The 19,012-nt window shown below is 46.7% G+C and overlaps 1 protein-coding gene across 3 annotated transcripts; it reads left to right on the top strand.

The window, feature by feature from the left end:
• The first annotated feature begins 2,378 nt into the window (after positions 1 to 2,378).
• On the top strand, positions 2,379 to 17,148 carry LOC120658319 (serine/threonine-protein kinase STY17-like). 3 transcript variants are annotated; one of them, XM_039936574.1, is made up of 15 exons: positions 2,384 to 2,705; positions 3,797 to 3,911; positions 4,721 to 4,821; positions 5,071 to 5,125; positions 6,148 to 6,258; positions 7,677 to 7,724; positions 8,076 to 8,251; positions 8,327 to 8,434; positions 8,896 to 8,969; positions 9,076 to 9,248; positions 9,860 to 9,955; positions 16,228 to 16,308; positions 16,400 to 16,453; positions 16,643 to 16,774; positions 16,850 to 17,148. In XM_039936574.1, exons 1-15 carry the CDS (start codon positions 2,506 to 2,508, stop codon positions 16,919 to 16,921), a joined length of 1,596 nt encoding a protein of 531 aa, XP_039792508.1. In that variant the 5' UTR covers positions 2,384 to 2,505; the 3' UTR covers positions 16,922 to 17,148. The 3 variants fall into 3 exon arrangements, with proteins under 3 accessions (XP_039792509.1, XP_039792507.1, XP_039792508.1); XM_039936573.1 differs by having other exon boundaries at positions 2,382 to 2,705; positions 8,076 to 8,434; XM_039936575.1 differs by lacking the exons at positions 16,228 to 16,308; positions 16,643 to 16,774; positions 16,850 to 17,148 and having other exon boundaries at positions 2,379 to 2,705; positions 8,076 to 8,434; positions 16,340 to 16,453.
• The last annotated feature ends 1,864 nt before the right edge of the window (positions 17,149 to 19,012 follow it).

Genomic DNA, 19,012 nt, shown 5'->3' with positions numbered 1-19,012 from the left:
TTTCTCTGCCTTGACAAGTTGGATAATAAACAGTATTTTAGTAAAGAAACTGTTCTTTTTAGCCAAGGAAATAGCATAAAGTTAGACAAGGACATGTCCGAGCACGTGAAGGCACTTTTGCAGATCCAACCTTTTCAGAGCCACTAATTAGCTGTACTCCGCTGTTCAACTGTTTAAATGCATGCATTCTTTTACTGTACTATCTAGATTAGCTTTTGGTAATCATGTGTTTATAGCACCAGAAAACACGAAACCTTCGAGAAACATGGTTATTAGTCTAACACTAACAGCCTGGTGCAGTGTTGCTTCTCTGGTGTGACGATAAACTCTTTGCCTCCAAATGAAACATGCTACTCCCTCCGTGGCTCCGTTCCAAATTGTAGGTTATTTTAGTAAATTTTGATGTATAATTTTTATTATGTATCTTATTTTAAATTGTAGTTGTAGACCATTTTGACCTAGTTCGGAACGGAGAGAGTGTGACCTAACCTAGGAGCAGCCGTACAGAGTCATTAGCAAGTGACAGAAAAACAATCATAGAGTATGCTCCAACGAAAGGAATATGCCCCGAGATGCCATGCAACCTCTAGGAAAAGAAGTAGACGCCACGCGTCCACAAATGCCTCTTTGTTGGGATGCAGCGAGTAATATTCGCTCGATTTTTTTTTGCTTGTGGCAGTTGACTGGTGTTAATTTATTATGAGAAAAAAGTATTATTGGTTGGCTGGTGGCTGGTGCTGATTTGGTGTGAGAGAAAAACACTGTTGGCTGATTGACTGATAAGCCAAGCGAATAGAGTAAGTCTGCTACCAACTAATAATGTCCAGAATTTGTGTTGATTATTCTAAAGTATCATTCGACTTATGTCGAAATGACTTCTGTAAATAGTATATCCCTATATCAAGTTGTTAGAAATCGATATGCTTTTGGATAAAATGTCTTGAAGACAAGCTCAAAGTTTCAGTGAGTAGCATAAGAGAAAGACCACACTGAAACTAGCTCGCTTTTGGCAGGGGTTTTCCTGCTAGTTTGTCTCGTTATTTTAGACCTCATCATTATTTATTTTAGGTCCAAGCCTACCCAGTACCCATGCCCCGGAGCCCGTTCTCAAGCAAACCTGATAGGATAGGCTGTGTTTAGTCGGTGAAAAAGTTTGGATTTTGATATTATAGCATATTTTGTTATTATTTGACAAATAATATCTAATTATGGACTAATTAGGCTTAAAAGATTTAGCTCGTGCTAATCAGTTAGACTGTGCGGCAGTGGGACTCTGTTCCCAACTGTTGTTTGGCTTGCTGTCGTCATCTTGCGTGCTGCGTTCACGTAATCCATGTTGTCACTGCACGTGTCAGTGGATCAGAATCAGCTGTTATGTTGACAAATGCTAAAATACACAGAGGTATAGCTTCTAGGATCTGTTAGCAATGATGAGGCATATACGCCGTAATACTTGTTTAGATTTAGCTCGTGCTAATCAGTTAGACTGTGTAATTAATTATTTTTCAATTGCATTTAATACTCCATGCATATGTTTGAATATTCGATGTGACGAATACTGTGTAAATTTTTTTAGAAACTAAACAGGGCCCGAATGAGTTTGGATAAGGTTAACAGGGCCAAAACTAGCCTGAGCCCCATTCAAACAAGTAAAGGAGTATATGCGGGATGGTCTGAACGCATCGTGTGAGGGGAAGCTCTGTTTTGAAGCTTGAAAATTACACACACATATTTTGTGTGAAGAATTTGTGACATATGACCAAGTGAGTAGTTTAGTGGCCTCCAGGACTATACTGTTTTTTTTTTGCTATTTTTCTTCTCATGGTTCTAGACACGAGAGGTGGCAGATATGATTTTCTGCCACAGTACCTAGATAATCTCTCATGCGTGTAAAAACGTGTGGAAATGAGGCTACTGGCTAGGAACCATGAGTGATGGCCCTTTTCGTGCAATTCTGCATGGTGCTGCCTATACAAGCATACTACTTCCTCTTATCACAACATAACTGTATTTAGGTTTATTCTAAGTAAAAAAATTGTTAGTGAAACTTCTTAACTTTGACTAGCAACATCTATAAAAATGTATTATTTCAAAAAAAAAAAGAGTTTATACATGTTAAATTGCGTCATCATTCCATTATATATGTCAAAAAGAGTTATTAGTAAATAGCTTACCATGGGGTGTTTTTTCGAACGAAAAGAATGAAAAAAAGAAAAAAAATGAAGGAAACACCGTATATTCCATATCCGTGTGCTTGGCAAAAAAAAATGAAATTCGGAGAAAGAGAGGGGCTGAAGTGCGAAGCCGGGCGCCTCGAATCCGGGCCCACGGCGAGCAGCTTCCCGTCTCCCCGTCTCATGAGTCATGACTCAGCACCACCTGCCCCATCCTCCTTCTCTCTCCTCGTATAAAGCGCCGCAACCCACGACGGCGACGCCGCCCATGGGAGCTCCACCACGCGCCGCTGCCCCGGCTCCACGCCGCGAACCCTAGCCGCCCGCCCCTATGGCCGCCGAGTCCTGCGGCAGCCGCGGCGCCTCGCCCCCGCCGCCGCCGCCCGCCTCCGCTGGCCGCGCGGCCGGGAGGCAGCGGAAGGCCGAGGCCTACGCCGAGGTGCTCCGCCGTATCCGCGCCGGCGGTTACGGCGGCGGCCGCCCGGAGTTGGAGGAAGAGCTCTGGGCCCATTTCCAAGGCCTACCGGCCAGGTCCGCTTCTCTCTCTCTCTCTCTCTCTCTCTCTCTCTCTCTCTCTCTCTCTCTCTCTCGCATGTAGGCTGTAGTTGCTATAGCACCTCTCTGCCAAATTTCGATGCGTCGCGCCGGATGCGTAGGATGCTCTACTGTTGGATCGCATGAAGGAGTTGATCTATCTTCTCCTGGCTCGATTATTCTCCGTTTCCGCTGTTGCGATTGGGGTCCAGTAGATCGCACAGGGAGCTGATCCGCGCCGCAGCTGCTCGTCGCCGCTGTAGCTAAAGCTAAGGCTAGCGCCTTTTTGTCGCTGATAAGATCTGTGTTCGCGTTCGCCGTGGCGCTTGTCGTATGGTCCACCATGGGCCATGGAAACTTTCGTGATGTTTTATTTCAAAATAAAAAACTTTCGTGATGCTACGTAAATACACTCGGATCAGGATGCAAAGGTAAAGCTAGCCGTTTTTTCTTTCTCGGTGATTAGTACATGCCATTTGGATTGATTAATGCTCAAGCTTAACTAGCCTAGTGCTCTGCAGGATGTAGATAAACACAACCCAACTAGTCTTGCAGACAGTACATGCAGTACAACTCCTCGTAGTACAACAAGTTGCTGTTTCCTTTGCCTTTTCTCTTTAATCTCGTGAAGACTAGTTTTATAACACGTTGCCAGTCTGGTTGGATGGTCGGCACACTGTTTATAAATGGACGTTCTATCTCTCTCTGAAGTATCACAAAAGTTTGTCGCATTAATTGACACTAGTAAATCTACTCATCTACTGGAGATTTTGTGTAAACACCAAACAGTCATTGCTTAGGCATTCCTCGTGATCGTCACCATTTGATATAAGTGGTACTATGCTTCTTGTTTTCTTCCGTACTTGTCATGTTGCTGTTTACTTCTTTAGAATGGCCTGGCCTGTTTATCAGAGTATTTGTCACAACATCAAAACAGCAAAGTTGTCCAGAAGGGTACTGTTAGCGACTCAGTGTTGTCAAATGTGTGTGTCTTACTGTAGCTCGCTGTGGCGAGAACTAGCACTTATTTAAAAATTGCATGTCACTGAAATCTTATATTAGGCTTCCATGACTATGTGATCGGACAGATACGCTTTGGATGTCAATGTAGAACGGGTAGAAGATGTCTTACTGCACAAGAAATTGCTTGAGCAAGCCCGTGACCCCATGAATGGGCTGGTCTTTGATGTTCGTCCTTCACAGGTGATTAGCTCATACAGCATATATAATTATATATACTTTATTTATTCATACTGACTAGACATCAATTAGTGGCTATTATTTCCCCATCTATTTCTATGAAATAACCATAAGCTCTTCTGTAAAAGAGCCTTAGACTATCTCTATCTAGTTTAAGGTCTCAAACTCACGCAATTACATGAGTTATGTTTGAGCTTCTCGTGTCTTGTATGAATATGCATGAAGGGATGGATGCCCTAATCATTTTAGAATAAAAAGTTCGATATGCACTTATTCAAAGGACATCTCATATATTTCTTCTTGTATATTTTCTTTTGGCATTTGTTTCTCTGATTTCGGAGCTTTCAAAGTAGATCACCCTCATAGTTCCCTATGTTTTCTTGTGTGTTTTTTATCAAGAAACAGAGGGAGATAACATACAAAATTGCAGGCTCGGCTTTTACATAATTCTTACTGTATTAGTCACTGTGTCCATGGAGTACATGTTGCCAGAGCACTGTAGGAGTACTATTGTTTGAAACTATAAGTAGTGGATATCAAATGTCCTGTACAAGAATTGATTAGGGATTTATTTAGCTTTTACTGTGTTGAATGGAAATAGCATTTTGTTACAGTGTGGAACAACTTTGAATTTGAGCCAATGAATCTCTTAGCAGGATGTTGCAAACTTTTAATCCATGAAAACTTGTCCTGTTGTAGTATAGATATTGATACTGTGAAATTTAGCATATATATTGTAGTATCTTTCATTAGCATTGCTATTAACTCACTAAATAAACTACATCTTTATGTTGACAATGATTTAGTTTTAGGTTGTTACTCTGGAGGAAAACACCGGATTCGAGTCCTCAACCTCCTTTAAGCAAGAAGAACAAGATCCCCAATGCTCAGCATTTGCATCAAGAGATCAAAGGTGATTTGATCTAGTCTTCTTTGATATTATGCAGTCCACCTGTAAGTTTGTTTGCCTGTGTCCTTGAGATGATCTTTTAATGCTTCTTATAGTATAGTTTAATTAGTTATTTTTTAACACTTCCGCAGTTTTTGCAGTAGTCTTTTGCTTGCATTTCTCCCAATCTCTATGGAGCTTCTGTAGGTCTTATTATGTTTTAGTAATGATAAGTGAAGGGCCAATATTTTCTGATATGCAATACCATTACAGGCCTTTGCATGAAATTATATTTGCTTGCGACGATAAGCCAAAGCTTCTTAGTCAGGTAAACCATCAACTTCTTGTCTGAACTGGAAAGTATTATTTGCATGGCAGTAGCATTTTGATGTGATTGCACTCTGTCTGTGGCCACTTGATACTATATGACCTTGAAATTTGGAAACCTCAATCAGCATGGAACTGCTAACACAAGTGATGTTTTTACTTAGTGTTTTAGTAGTGAGATATGCTGCATATGTAAGCTACAGCTATCCTGTGGCTTGTTGATATGATGTTTTTCCTGTGATTCCTGCTCCTTTCTGCATAGTTATGCTCTGTGTTACCCGGACACCCGTGTCTTAATTTTTTTGCCGAGTCGGATACCCCGCACCCGTATCGGATTCCGACACCTGTGTCGGATTCCAAGTGTTATTTGCCGTGTCCCCGAAAATTCTAACGAATCGGACACCCGCACCCGAGTCGGACACCGACACCCGCACCCATGTCCAATTTCATGTAGGATTACTTGTTTCAAATCTTGTTTTGTCTTGTATCTGTACTTTTTCTTTGGATGCTGTGGATCCTTTACTACTTTGTAGCTTGTACTTTATGTTATCATCAGCAGTATGGTTCCAGTAGCATGCTACCCTACTCTTTCCATAAAAAACTGTTCACACACTAAAGTTATATATTGATCAATTGATTCTGTTTTCTAATTCTTCGTGACTCCACTTAGTTGTACACTTGGTCGCATGTTTTGGGACAGCTATTAATTGTTTGGATGTCAAAGTTTTAGAAAACTATAGTATAAAGATACTGTGGTTTTATAAGCTAAAGGCATGCAAAACCATGGTTTAGAAAATGAAGTCTTGAGTGGAGTTTATAGAACTCCAAAAAAAGACTACGGTTTGAGTTTTGACAATACCATGGTTTTAAAAACTAGAATGTTTGTTGCATCCAAATACCCAACAACTTTTGAAAACCATATTATTTTTGCTAAACCGTAGTATTTGTCTAATACTCCAAAAATACTTTGTATCCAAAGTTCCAAACAAGGCCTAAATGTATACATCTTTTCTTCTTATCCAGTTAACCTCTCTTCTTGGGGAGCTTGGTCTTAATATTCAAGAAGCACATGCATATTCGACGAGCGATGGCTGTTCCTTGGACATATTTGTTGTTGAGGGCTGGGAGTATGAGGTAATTCAACTTTTATGGGGAAAAGACAACTGAACAATCATTGTTTGACAGAGCCATGTATAGCTACTGTACATCTATCCTTTAGACAAGGTCATATAAGCTGAAACTGCAATGCTTAGTACCGGTGTACTGTTTTTGGCATAGATATAATATCCAAAGAGTTGTAGGGTCTGAATTTGTTCTTTATGTAATGATAGAACCTTTTGGTGTTGTATATTCCAGATTACAATCGAGTTCAGAATCAGATAGCATATTGTGTGTTATACTATGTCATCAATCTTGCAAATTCCAAAATTATTGTACAGGTCTTGTCAACACCTCATAAATATGATGACAACACAATCGAACAGTGACACTAAAAGTATATAAGTCCACCTTATCCATTAATTGAGCTAAAATCAAAGCTTGAAGTAATGATAGTTCAAGCTCTTCTAAAGTATATTATTTCCCCTTGTTCATAGTTTATGTGTGAGGGCATTCCTAAAGGCACAACGGAAGCTATTCAATTACATTTAATGCTTTTAGGCCCTTCAGTTTATTTTGACAAATCAACATTCCATTTTCCTGTCATAATTTTTCATGGTTACTGAGTTCCCTGGATTAGGGTAGGTTTTATAAACAGGATGTTGTCTCTTGTTATGAATGCCATCTTCAATTGCTTTCCTTTTCTTTTTTTTTAACTAAAGTCATGAATCCTTTTGGTTAGCAAAGAGGTGACGTACAAAACAATAAATAACAACACAGGAGTGTTGGCATGAAGGGAAAATAAAATAGATTTTGTAGCTGAGGATCTGTTTATATTGGGGGCAGTTACGACTGTTTTCCTGTGCACTTGCGCATGAACTCAGGATCTGCAAAGGGACATATTTCGAGGTGCTGGTACTGATTTGTTATTTTGTTATGCCTCGCGCAATATAGATGAAAATAGACGATGCTAGGTGGATCCTTGTTTATTTTCAAACTAAAACAAACTCTGGAACAACCATAATTATCTTTTGACTTCAACCTTCTGTCAAACACTCTTCTTGACATCCCTCCATTCCTGTTCATTGATAAAATTCAATGCTGTTTCTTGATGACTTAATCTCTGAATTTTTGACAGAGATCGAAAGGATTCTACAGTTTGGGGTGTTAATCATTTCTAGAAATTTGATTTGAAAGCAAACATGATTTTAGACAGTTTGTTGCCCTGCTGGTAGCTACCAGAAATCACTGGATCTCACACACCATTGGCTACCAATAAGGATGGTAGACCTACGCTGGAAAATAGTATGTTGATTGTGAAATGTTAGAAACTAAGAAAGCTTCAGAGTTGTAGCAAACTTGCAATGACCACTTAACATTTGAATCTGCATATATGTTTGACCGTTCAATGTTTGTTAGCCTTTTGTTTCATCCTCTTCTCCAACAATGTCCAGGTTGACATACTCCGAAATGCATTGAGGAAAGGTGTTGATAAAATAAAGGTAAGGTGGCAGACCAATGCTTTAACTGGAATATGAATATATGATTGACTCTAGATTCCTTTCTATATCATATGGCAAGTCTCATGTTAGTTGCTTCTTGGTTTGTACAAATTTAGTGTATTGCTGATGCAATTTCAGATTTTTAATTTGTTACTTTTCTCTTTACTGCATTTTATTGTTTCTAAGCAGTACAAATTGCTCGTCTATCAAAATTAACAACAAACCGGTAAACTTTAGTGCCATTTAACCATGGAGCAACTTGAATAAGACAACACCAGCACTGCTGGATCTTGTGCTGCTCATGCAATTATATCATCCAAAAACTTTATGTGCATATGGTTACTAATGCAGTACAGAGCATGGCCGTTGGTCCAGTCGATGTCTGCTAGGATTGATCACCAGCCATTGGAGGTTTCTGCTTCATCCAACTTCGTCCAAATACCAGTTGATGCAGCTGATGTTTGGGAAGTTGATCCCAGGCTTCTCAAATTCGAACAAAAATTAGCGTCTGGATCATTTGGTGATCTGTATGTTCAAGAAGTAAATTGTAGTAGTTTCTCTTATTTTTATGTAACTGAGTTATTTGGTGTGCCATCCATCAGATACCATGGGACGTACTGTAGTCAGGATGTAGCTATCAAAGTACTCAAGCCTGAGAGGGTTAGCGTTGATATGCTGCGTGAGTTTGCACAGGAAGTATATATAATGAAGTGAGTAATGAGCTTTACATATTCTTGGACTGAAAAAAGTGGTGTAACTCCACTCTTTACAAAATACAACATTTTAGATTGATGTTCCATTATTTCTTTATGATCGCTCAAGCGAATTGAATTCACTATAATGACTTTGCATTTGAGAATTAATGTGATGCTACTTTAACAAAAAAGTATTTCATATTTCTGCAATTTGGGTTTGCTGACCATGGGTTTAAGAAGTAATTTTTACTTTATTTGACATCATCTTCTCAATTACAGCTTAATGATATATTGTATAAAAACATAGACGAGCATTAGCCCTTTTTTTGAGTCTTGATGCTTGGAAACTTACTGCTCTTGACATAATCGTTACGCTCCATCCTTCATAGTTTTTTTTTCAAAATTGATTTTGGATTGTCATTCTCATTGATCTGTTATGTCACCTTCTCCAACCATGTTTAATCCAATTTCTACAGAAAGGTTCGTCACAAGAATGTTGTCCAATTTATTGGCGCATGCACGAGACCACCTATTTTGTGTATAGTTACAGGTACATAGGCCTAACACTGAATAATACCTCCTATTTACAGTGCTGCTGCTTAGATTCTCGTGTTTTAATTTCTGCTCTATTTATTTCTTCTCCTTCTGTTTGTCAGAATTCATGCATGGAGGGAGTATTTTCGACTTCCTGTACAATAGACAAGGAAGTTTTCAGCTCCCAGATGTGATAAGAATTGCATCTGATGTGTCCAAGGGAATGAATTACTTGCATCAGATTAATATTGTTCACAGGGACTTGAAGACTGCAAATCTTCTTATGGATGATCAGGTACTTGGCTGCTCATCATATTATGAACCTTTGTTACAGCATCCACATTAGGAAAGTAGAAGTCTGCTACAATATTCACTTCTCAGCATAGTGGAATATTAGCTTTGTCAGCAAAGGTTTTGGTCCTGATATCCTGACATTGTGAAGATACTTCTGCACCTACACTTGTGAAATTGAATAAGATATGGCCAAGCTCCATGGCTGTAATTACATATGGTAATACAAATCAAGAAATCATCTGCCTCTGATATCCTATTTTTCTTCACATATGTATGTCAACTTATATCACAAATGCTTCACTATATGATAATGCATAGGTGTGCATGCTTGGCCAAAGTTGGCACTCATAACCCACAAGTAAAGATTGAACCAGATTGCCTACCCTGAAACCAATCAATTTATCAATTGTATCTGTGAACCATGGCACTTGCTTTTGAGAATGTCTCATTATCTTGTTGACAGTCGACCTGGTTATGTTTGCTTGCCCTTGGCACTATATATATGTTCCAATATATGTAAGTATGTGTTACCTCGAATTACTGTGCCGCTTGAATGATATAGTAAGTGTTCCTTGGACTTGCATCTTGTTACGTACAACACTTATCTTGCAGGTTGTCAAGGTTGCAGACTTTGGGGTCGCAAGGGTTAAAGACCAGTCAGGAGTTATGACTGCAGAAACCGGAACCTACAGATGGATGGCCCCTGAGGTTGATTTTGCCAAATCCATGTTCTTAAACATTGACAAGCTCTTAGCATTAATAGAATCTTCTATGAAATTCGTCCAATCTTAAATGTGGTTTTGTATCAAGTGGATTACAAAATGCCCAAATGTTTGAACTTATTCTCCCTTGACCACCTTCTGAGAGTTCTGCTTGAAGCAACAAATTTTTTGAGGCCTTTTATTGTTGTACCTAAACCTTACTTAGTTTGCAATGCCATTTTTCAAAAAAATCAAATTATTTTTTCTTTGAGCAGCTTGCAATACCTGAGCTATTGTGACATAATTCATTGTTGTCCCTGTGTGTGCTTTCTTTGTTCTCCAGTCCTGAACTCCGCTGCGCCGGTAGTTCAGACTGCGCCGGGGGGGGGGGGGGTGGGTTAGTGTATATATGTTTGGTCCATCTAGAGGCCCATGTACAGCTACTATATTACCCACCCTTCTAGGGTTTGGAGGAATACAATCTGAATATTCCCTAACATGGTATCACCTTAGCCTCTCCTCTCTCTCCCTCTCTACTGCCGCCGCCGCCGCCGCCTCCATGGCCGGCCGGCCGCCGGCGCCACCCCTCCTCCTCCCCTCCCCTCTCCTCTCCTCTGTTGCCGCCGGCGGATCCTTTTCCTTTGCTCCCGGCGTGCCGCGCGCATGGCCCTAGATTCCAGCGGGCGCGAGCGCACGCACCTCCACTACCGCCGCTGCGCTTGCCGCCGTCGGCGCTCCTCCTCCGTCGCCGGCCACAGGCGGGCCGGACGCCGCCGCCGCAGCCGCCATGGGCGCGGGGGCGCGGCCGCTGCTCCTCTCTGGTGCGGGTTGGGTATGCCCCCCGCGGATGCGCCGTTCACCGCCGCTGCCTTTCGCGGTACGAAGGCCCCCGTCGCCTGAGCTGCTCCGGCCGACGCTGCTCTTGCCGCGGCCCTCCGCGTCGCCAAGTCCGAGGCTGCGACGGCTCAGGAGCGGGTCCGTGCGGCTGCCCTCGTTTGGGAGCGCGAGCGCTCCGCGGCAGATGCTCTCGCTCGCCGGGTCGCCGAGGCGGAGCACTACATCCTTGTCTCCTCCAGCCAGCAGCCTGTCGTCCCCTTCACCGAGCATGCCGCCTCTGGTTCTGGACCCCGACTCGACCCGACCGACCCCATGGTCGCCCAGCTTCACCTCCAGGCCGCCGGTGTCCAGAACATCAAGGCCCTGGTCTCCGTCCTCCTCGACCCTATGTCCTCCTACGGGCACTAGCAGGACCAGGTCCTCCTCGCCCTCCGCCGTTACGCCCTCGACGACCACGTCCTCCTTGACACGCCGGTCGAGGCGCGTGACATGGTGTGGCTGCGCCTCGACAGCATCGCCATGTCCTGGATCTTTGGGACCATCTCCCTCGATCTGCAAGACATCGTCAGGACTCACGGCGGCACCGCGCGCCAGGCCTGGCTGGCGTTCGAGGGGCAGTTCCTCGGCAACGCTGAGGCCCGCGCTCTCCACCTCGACGCCTCCTTCCGCACCTTCGAGCAGGGGGACCTCTCTGTTGGTGAGTTCTGCCGGAGGATGAAGGGCATGGCTAATGCTCTTCACGACCTCGGGTGCCCGGTGCCTGATCGGGTCTTGGTGCTCAATGTCCTGCGGGGTCTCAATAGCACATATGACCACCTGCGGACATGGATCATCAGCCAGAGGCCCTTCACCTCCTTCCTGCAGGTCCGGAACGACCTCGTCCTAGTGGAGATCACCAGGGGTCCCGCGACTGGCTCGTCCTCCACCGCGCTCGTGGCTGCACCACTGGCTTCCTCCGCCTCGCCTGCCACCTCTCTCCTTGGTGCTTCTCCCCCCGGGCTGAGCGGTGGGGGGGGGGGGGGGGTGGGCGTCGTCGGTGGGAGGGGACGTGGTGTTGGTGGTGCTGGTGGCACTGCTACTACCGGTGGTGGTGCTGGTGGGGGTCGTCGCGGCACGCCGACTCCTGCTCCGGCTCCGGCTCCTGCTTCTGCCCCTGCCCTTGGAGGCACGCCCTGGCCATTCTTCAGCAACCCATAGTTAGGGCGCATCTCGATGTGGCCGTTTCAGGGTCGGAGGGGGGGCCTCGTCCTCAGCTCCAGCCGGCGGCCATGTTCACCAGTGCTGCTCCCCTGTTCGCGCCGTCCTGGACTCCACCCGCTCAGTCCAGCCAGCCTCCGACCTGGCCTGGGGGGTGGGACCAGGCTAAGCTGGCGCAGTCCTTCAGCACCATGGGGCTGACACCGCCAGTCAGCGCCGAGTGGATCGCTGACTCGGGTGCCTCCTTCCACACCACCCCAGATGTTGGTATCCTTTCTTCTGTCCGACCCCCACATCCTTCTTGTCCTTCTTCTATCATGGTTGGTGATGTGTCTTGTCTTCCTGTCACCTCCGTGGGTTCTGCTCCTGGTTCTTTTCATCTTCCCAATATTCTTGTTGCTCCTTAGATGGTTCATAACCTTCTATCCATTCGCCAGTTTACAGTTGACAATTCTTGTTCTGTCGAATTTGACTCCTCTGGTCTTACTGTGAAGGATTCGGCTTTCCGGCGTCCGCTCCTCCGATGTGACAGCTCGAGGCCCCTTTACACCCTTCATCTTCCTGCTTCCGCTGCTCCGCCTTCGACTTCTTCGTCAGCTGCCCTTGCCGCGACTTCTTCTTCCACCACCTGGCACCGCCGGCTTGGTCACCCCGGCCGCGATGTTTTGGCACAGCTCCGTCGTAGTACAGATGTTCCTTGTACTAGAGCCCCTGCTGAGCACCTGTGTCATGCGTGCCAGCTAGGTCGTCATGTTAGACTTTCTTTTTCTTCTTCTTCGCATGCCACACATGCCTTTGATCTTGTTCACTGTGATCTGTGGACATCTCCTATACCCAGTATTTCTGGTTACAAATACTATCTGGTGGTGGTTGATGATGTCTCTCATTACTCTTGGACTTTTTCTTTGCGCACCAAGTCTGGGACTTTTCCCACCCTCCTCCACTTCTTTGCCTATGTGTCTACTCAGATCGTCCTCACCATTAAAGCCGTCCAGTGTGACAATGGGCGTGAGTTCGATAACAACACCTCTCGTTCTTTCTTTCTCTCTCGGGGTGTTCAGCTGCGTATGTCTTGTCCGTATACCTCTCCACATAATGGCAAGGCTGAGCGGATGATTCGCACCACGAACGATGTCATGCGCACCCTTCTGATCCAGGCCTCTCTGCCGCCCCTCTCGCTTCTGGGCTGAGAGTCTCCACACCGCCACCTACTTGCTCAACCGCTTTCCGTCCACGGCTTCCCCTGCTCCCACTCCACACCACGCTCTTTTCGGTACCCCTCCTAGCTACGATCACCTTCGTGTCTTCGGGTGTGCGTGTTACCCTAATATCTCCGCCACTGCTCCTCACAAGCTGGCGCCCCGCTCGACTCGTTGTGTGTTTCTTGGTTACTCCCCTGACCACAAGGGGTACCGCTGCTTTGACCTCACCTCTGGCCGGGTCCTCATCTCCTGGCATGTGTTTGACGAGTCGGATTTTCCCTACTCCACCTCCTCTACTTCTGCCCCTCACCCCGAGTTGGAGTCCATGTTTTCGCCTGACCCGGTGGTTTAGCCACCTTTATCTGTCTGTCCTTCTTCCGTAGGTTTTCCTGGTACACCGACACCGCTTCCGGTGATCTCTGCTGCGCCACGCGCGGCCCCGGTGCCTCCTGCTGCGCCACGCGCGGCCCCAGGCTTCCTCTGTCTGTCCTTCTTCCGTAGGTTTTCCTAGTACACCGACACCGCTTCCGGTGATCTCTGCTGCGCCACGCGCGGCCCCGGTGCCTCCTGCTGCGCCACGCGCGGCCCAGGCTTCCTTGCGCGCTACGCTCAGCCAGTGCAGGTGTACCGGCGTTGTTCGGTGCCGACACCGGCGCCGGATTCACGACCTCCGACTCCGCCCCCAGAGGCTCCAGCGCGCTATGCGCACAGTACACCGGAGCCGTCGCCTCCACCGACTCGCTCTCGTGTTGAGCCAGTAGTGTACCACCCGCCCGTCATCCATCGGGACCTTAGTCATATTCATCCCATGGTGACTCGGCGGGCGGCTGGGGTTCTTCGGCCCGCAACTCTCTCTGCCACCTAGGGAGCGTAGCGGATCTCTCCGGTACCCTCATCTGTCCGCGACGTCCTGGCGGATCCTCACTAGCGTCGCACGATGGAAGAGGAGTACGAGGCTCTTCTTGCCAACCAGACGTGGGATCTCGTGCCGCGTCCGTCTGGTTGCAATGTGGTCACTGGCAAGTGGATCTAGACGCATAAGCGTCGGACTGATGGTACACTGGATCGCTACAAGACTCGCTAGGTTCTCCGGGGTTTCACCCAGCGGCCTGGTGTGGACTATGATGAGACCTTCAGTCCAGTGGTGAAGCCTGCTACAGTGCGCACGGTCCTCTCACTTGCTCATGGCCTGTGCACCAGCTGGATGTGAAGAATGCATTTCTCCATGGCACTTTAGCAGAGACAGTCTACTGCAGTCAACCAGCGGGATTTGTGGATTCCAGTCGCCCGGACATGGTCTGCCGGCTCAACAAGTCTCTATGGTCTGAAGTAGGCTCCTCGGGCTTGGTATTCTCGATTTGTCACGTTCTTGCTGACATTGGGTTCACAGAGGCCAAGTCTGACACTTCTCTATTCATCTACCGTTGTGAGGATGAGGCTGCATACCTACTGCTCTATGTTGATGACATTGTTCTCACATCCTCCAGTCAGTAGTTGCTTCAGCGCATCATCTTGTCTCTGCAGCAAGAGTTTGCTATGAAGGATTTTGGTCAGCTCCATCACTTCTTGGGTATTACTGTTGAGCCTCGTCCTTCCGGCCTTCTCCTTCGCCAGCGGCAGTATGCACTTGATATTTTGGAGCGGGCTGGGATGACTGATTGCAAGCCCTATTCCACTCCTGTCGACACTCAGGCGAAGCTGTCTGTTGATATGTGTGATCCCGTAGCTGATCCTACTGCCTACTGGAGTTTTGCTGATGCCTTGCAATACCTCACTTTCACCAGGCCGGACCGTCCGGCAGGTTTGTCTTCATATGCATGATCCCCGGGAGTCACATCTTGCTGAGCTGAAGCGTCTCCTCCGCTACGTCCGTGGCACAGTTGACTACGGCCCGATTCTTCACCGATCTCCCTCTGCTGAGCTTGTTGTCTACACCGACGCTGATTGGGCTGGCTGTCCGGACACTCGCCGCTTCACTTCCGGCTACGCCGTCTTCCTAGGCGGCAACTTTGTCTCCTGGTCGTCCAAGCGGCAGTCGGTTGTCTCCCGCTCCAGTGCCGAGGCGGAGTACCGTGTTGTCGCTAACGGCATGGCGGAGGCATCTTGGCTACGACAGCTCTTGGCTGAGCTTCATAGCCCGCTCGCCAAGAGCACGCTTGTCTACTGCGACAACATCAGCGCCGTGTATTTCTGCACCAACCCCGTACAACATTAGTGGACGAAGCATGTGGAGATCGACTTGCGCTTCGTTCGCGACCGGGTTGCTATCGGCGATGTTCGGGTCCTCCATGTCCCGACCACCTCCCAGTTTGCCGACATCTTCATCAAGGGTCTCCCCTCCTCAACTTTCTCGGAGTTTCGCTCCAGCCTCAACGTAGCAGGTGGCTAGTTGTGGCTGCCGGGGGGGGGGGGGGGTGTTGTCCCTGTGTGTGCTTTCTTTGTTCTCCAGTCCTGAACTCCGCTGCGCCGGTTGTTCAGACTGCGGGGGGGGGAGCGGTGGTGTTGGTGTATATATGTTTGGCCTATCTAAAGGCCCATGTACAGCTACTATATTACCCACCCTTTTAGGGTTTGGAGAAATACAATCTGAATATTCCTTAACATTCATTCTTTTTTGTTATTCTGCTTGATCTACATGAATGAAGCTTCACCAGGCCACCGGCTGTAGCATGCCTTAGTATAATTTTCTTATTTGGTCTGCCGTAGGTACCAATTAAAATATTATAAAAGAAAATCCTGATTATTATCAGAAAGTACCTTGAGAAAAGAAATCCAAAATCCTTTTGTTGGATTACACTGCGGGTCTCAACTAGAATAAAATAGCGACCTGACAAACTGAAGGTAGTCCAGCAAACTCTTATCACGTTTCTTTTATCTCTAGATTGCTTTCAGTAAAACATAACAAATAATTTATTGGCGTATTGGGTTTAATGAGTTCCTTAGGAGGTGTCATATTGATGCACCATCTTCACTCTGTGCTTGAGCTTTGTGCCACTGGAAGAGTTAAGCTTGTAGCATCTGTTTCACTAGAAACTATTTGCAGGTCATTGAGCACTTGCCGTATGACCATAGGGCGGATGTTTTCAGTTTCGGGATAGTTCTTTGGGAGCTGCTGACTGGAAAGGTTCTTTACTCTCACGAGCTTTTTATTTCAGGCATAATGGTAGTGCAGAATTGTGGTTTTGCTGATTGTGGAGTTGGCTTTTCCTTTCCAGCTTCCATACGAAGACATGACACCTCTTCAGGCGGCAGTTGCTGTTGTTCAAAAGGTATCATAGCACATCAGTTCAATTTGCTGAAAGGGAAAACAACAAAAAAGGCATATGTTGAGTTGTAGATTTGTTCGGGGTGATGGAATCTTTTCCGGTGCTTGCTGGATTTGAACTTCTCCTTGGGGCATTGCTGCAGAATTCCTGTTGGGGATAGTAATATGCTAGACCCAATATCTCTGCCTGCAGGATCTGAGGCCTACTATTGCTGCTGATACTCATCCTATGCTTGTGGATCTACTTCAGCGATGCTGGCAGAAAGATCCAGCTCTAAGACCAACCTTCGCAGAGATTGTGGATATACTGAATTCCATAAAAGAGGTTCGTTCCACGCAAAGATATACATGCATTTTGTCTGTTTTCTTTTTAATTTTGTGTTTTTTCTTTTATTGCCAGGTGGTTCGGAGTTCTGGGCATCACAAGAGACATTCAGGTCGATCTCACTCTGGGAAGAGGCGAGGCTGTTGATGCGGCAGTTTTGTTTAGTGTTCTACGCCTTTTCTTTGTTGCCCTTTCATCATTTTTCATAGGCCTTATACTTTTTTCCAAAAGTTTTCCGTCTTTGGTCATAGTTCAGTGATAGCTTCAGAATACGGCCATATGAGTTTCTTGTGTTCATTTTGAGGGGGTCGGTTACATTTTTTAACTTTTGACTAATGTTGCAAGAGGAATTCCACTTTTTTGACGTGTGCCCATTTTCTGTTTCTCATCCACCTCATGCAATACTGACACTACATATGACGTTGTCATAATCTGCCCCTGGTATTCATCCACAACCGTTTTTTTCTTTCTTATGAATAGCTTTTCTTCTTGAAAACCATGGGCGTTCTTTCCTATCCAATCTTCACCACAGGTTAAAGCCTTCTTTGCAGCTGCCATCATTTTAGAAGTGGGCAATGGCAAGAATACTTGTTTCTAGACTGACAGATGTCTTGATGGTCAAAGTCTACAAAAATCCTTCCCTAATCTATTAGCCACTAGTGCTTCTTACGGGAAGAAACGCCGTAACTGTTCTATATTCCATGAGTTGGTCAGAATGCTACCGTCAGAGTCTTTTAGCTTGTAGGTGCCTGGCCGTATCACCTCCGCGATGCTGTAGGGTCCTTCCCATGGCGGCGAAAGCTTGTGCTTGTCCTTCGTCGACATGACCCGTCGTAGCACCAGATCTCCGGCCAGCAGTGTCCTCTCCCTTATGCGCCTCTCATGGTACATGAATAGAGTTTGTTGGTAGCGAGCCGATCAGTGCAGCGTAGCTAGCCTTTTCCTCCAAAACTTTCATGGCGTCCCTCTGGGTTTCGGCTGTCGTTGTTGGGTCAAAGGCTTTGACTCTTGGCGCCCCGTAGTCCAGATCGGAGGGCAGGACGGCCTCGGAACCGTATGTTAGGAAGAAGGGTGTTAGTCCTGTGGACCGGTTAGGTGTGGTTCACAAGCTCCAGAGCACTGCCGGCAGTTCTTCCACCCACGACCCGTGAACTTTTTGAGCATGTCAAAAATCCGCGGTTTGAGCCCTTGGAGGATTAAGCCGTTAGCTCTTTCTACTTGCCCGTTCGTGCGCGGGTGTCCGACCGATGCCCAGTCGATCCGGATCCCGTATCCTTCCGCGAACTCTTGGAAGTAGTGACATGTGAAGTTCGTCCCGTTGTCGGTGATAATGGAGTTGGGCACACCGAATCTGTACACGATGTCTAGGAAGAACTTGACGGCCTCCTTGGAGTCGATCGTGGTTATCGGTTTTGCCTCTATCCATTTTGTGAACTTGTCGATTGCGACAAGTAAGTGGGTGAACCCCCCTGGTGCCTTCTTGAGTGGCCCCACCATGTCCAGACCCCATACTGAGAATGGCCATGTTATGGGGATGGTCTGGAGGGCTTGGGCCGGCCAGTGGGTTTGTTTGGCATAGAACTGGCATCCTTTGCATGCACGGACGATGTCTTCCGCATTGGGCAGGGCTGTTGGTCAGTAGAATCCTTGTCGGAAAGCCTTTCCGACCAAGGAGCGTGGCACAACGTGGTGTCCGCAGATCCCGACGTGTATCTCGAGAAGTAGCTCCTTGCCCTGGGCGATGGGGATGCACTTCATGAGAATGCCAGTCTCTGAGGGGCTGCGCTTGTAGAGCTCGCCGTCAATCACAGCGAAGGTTTTGGCTCATCGGGCTACCCGACGGGCTGCGTTGCGTTCCTCGGGGAGGACTTTGTGGAGGAGATAAGCCAATAGGCCGGCTCTCCAATCTGTGTTGTCTGCCTGGCTTGGGTCGGATTGTTCTGTAGCGAGGCAGGTTGGGCCCCCGGGTACCTGGTCGGGGGCTGGGTCGGAGGAAGCGTGCTCTGTTTTTTACGCATGCTCTGCTTCCTCTGTTTTTGCTCTGTCTGCGGCCAACTGCTTCTCTCGTGCGGACGGCGCGTTCAGGTCATTGACGAAGACACCACTGGGCGCCGGCTTGCGCTCGGCGGCCATTTTTGCGAGAGCATCCGCATCGGGGTTTTGCTTTCGTGGGATGTGGTGGAGCTCCAGACCCCGAAATCTGCCTTCTAGCTTGCGGACTTCTTGGCAGTATGCGTC

Source organism: Panicum virgatum, chromosome 2N (assembly GCF_016808335.1).
Source record: "Panicum virgatum strain AP13 chromosome 2N, P.virgatum_v5, whole genome shotgun sequence".
NCBI lineage: Eukaryota > Viridiplantae > Streptophyta > Magnoliopsida > Poales > Poaceae > Panicum > Panicum virgatum.
This window is presented reverse-complemented; position numbering and strand designations above follow the sequence as displayed.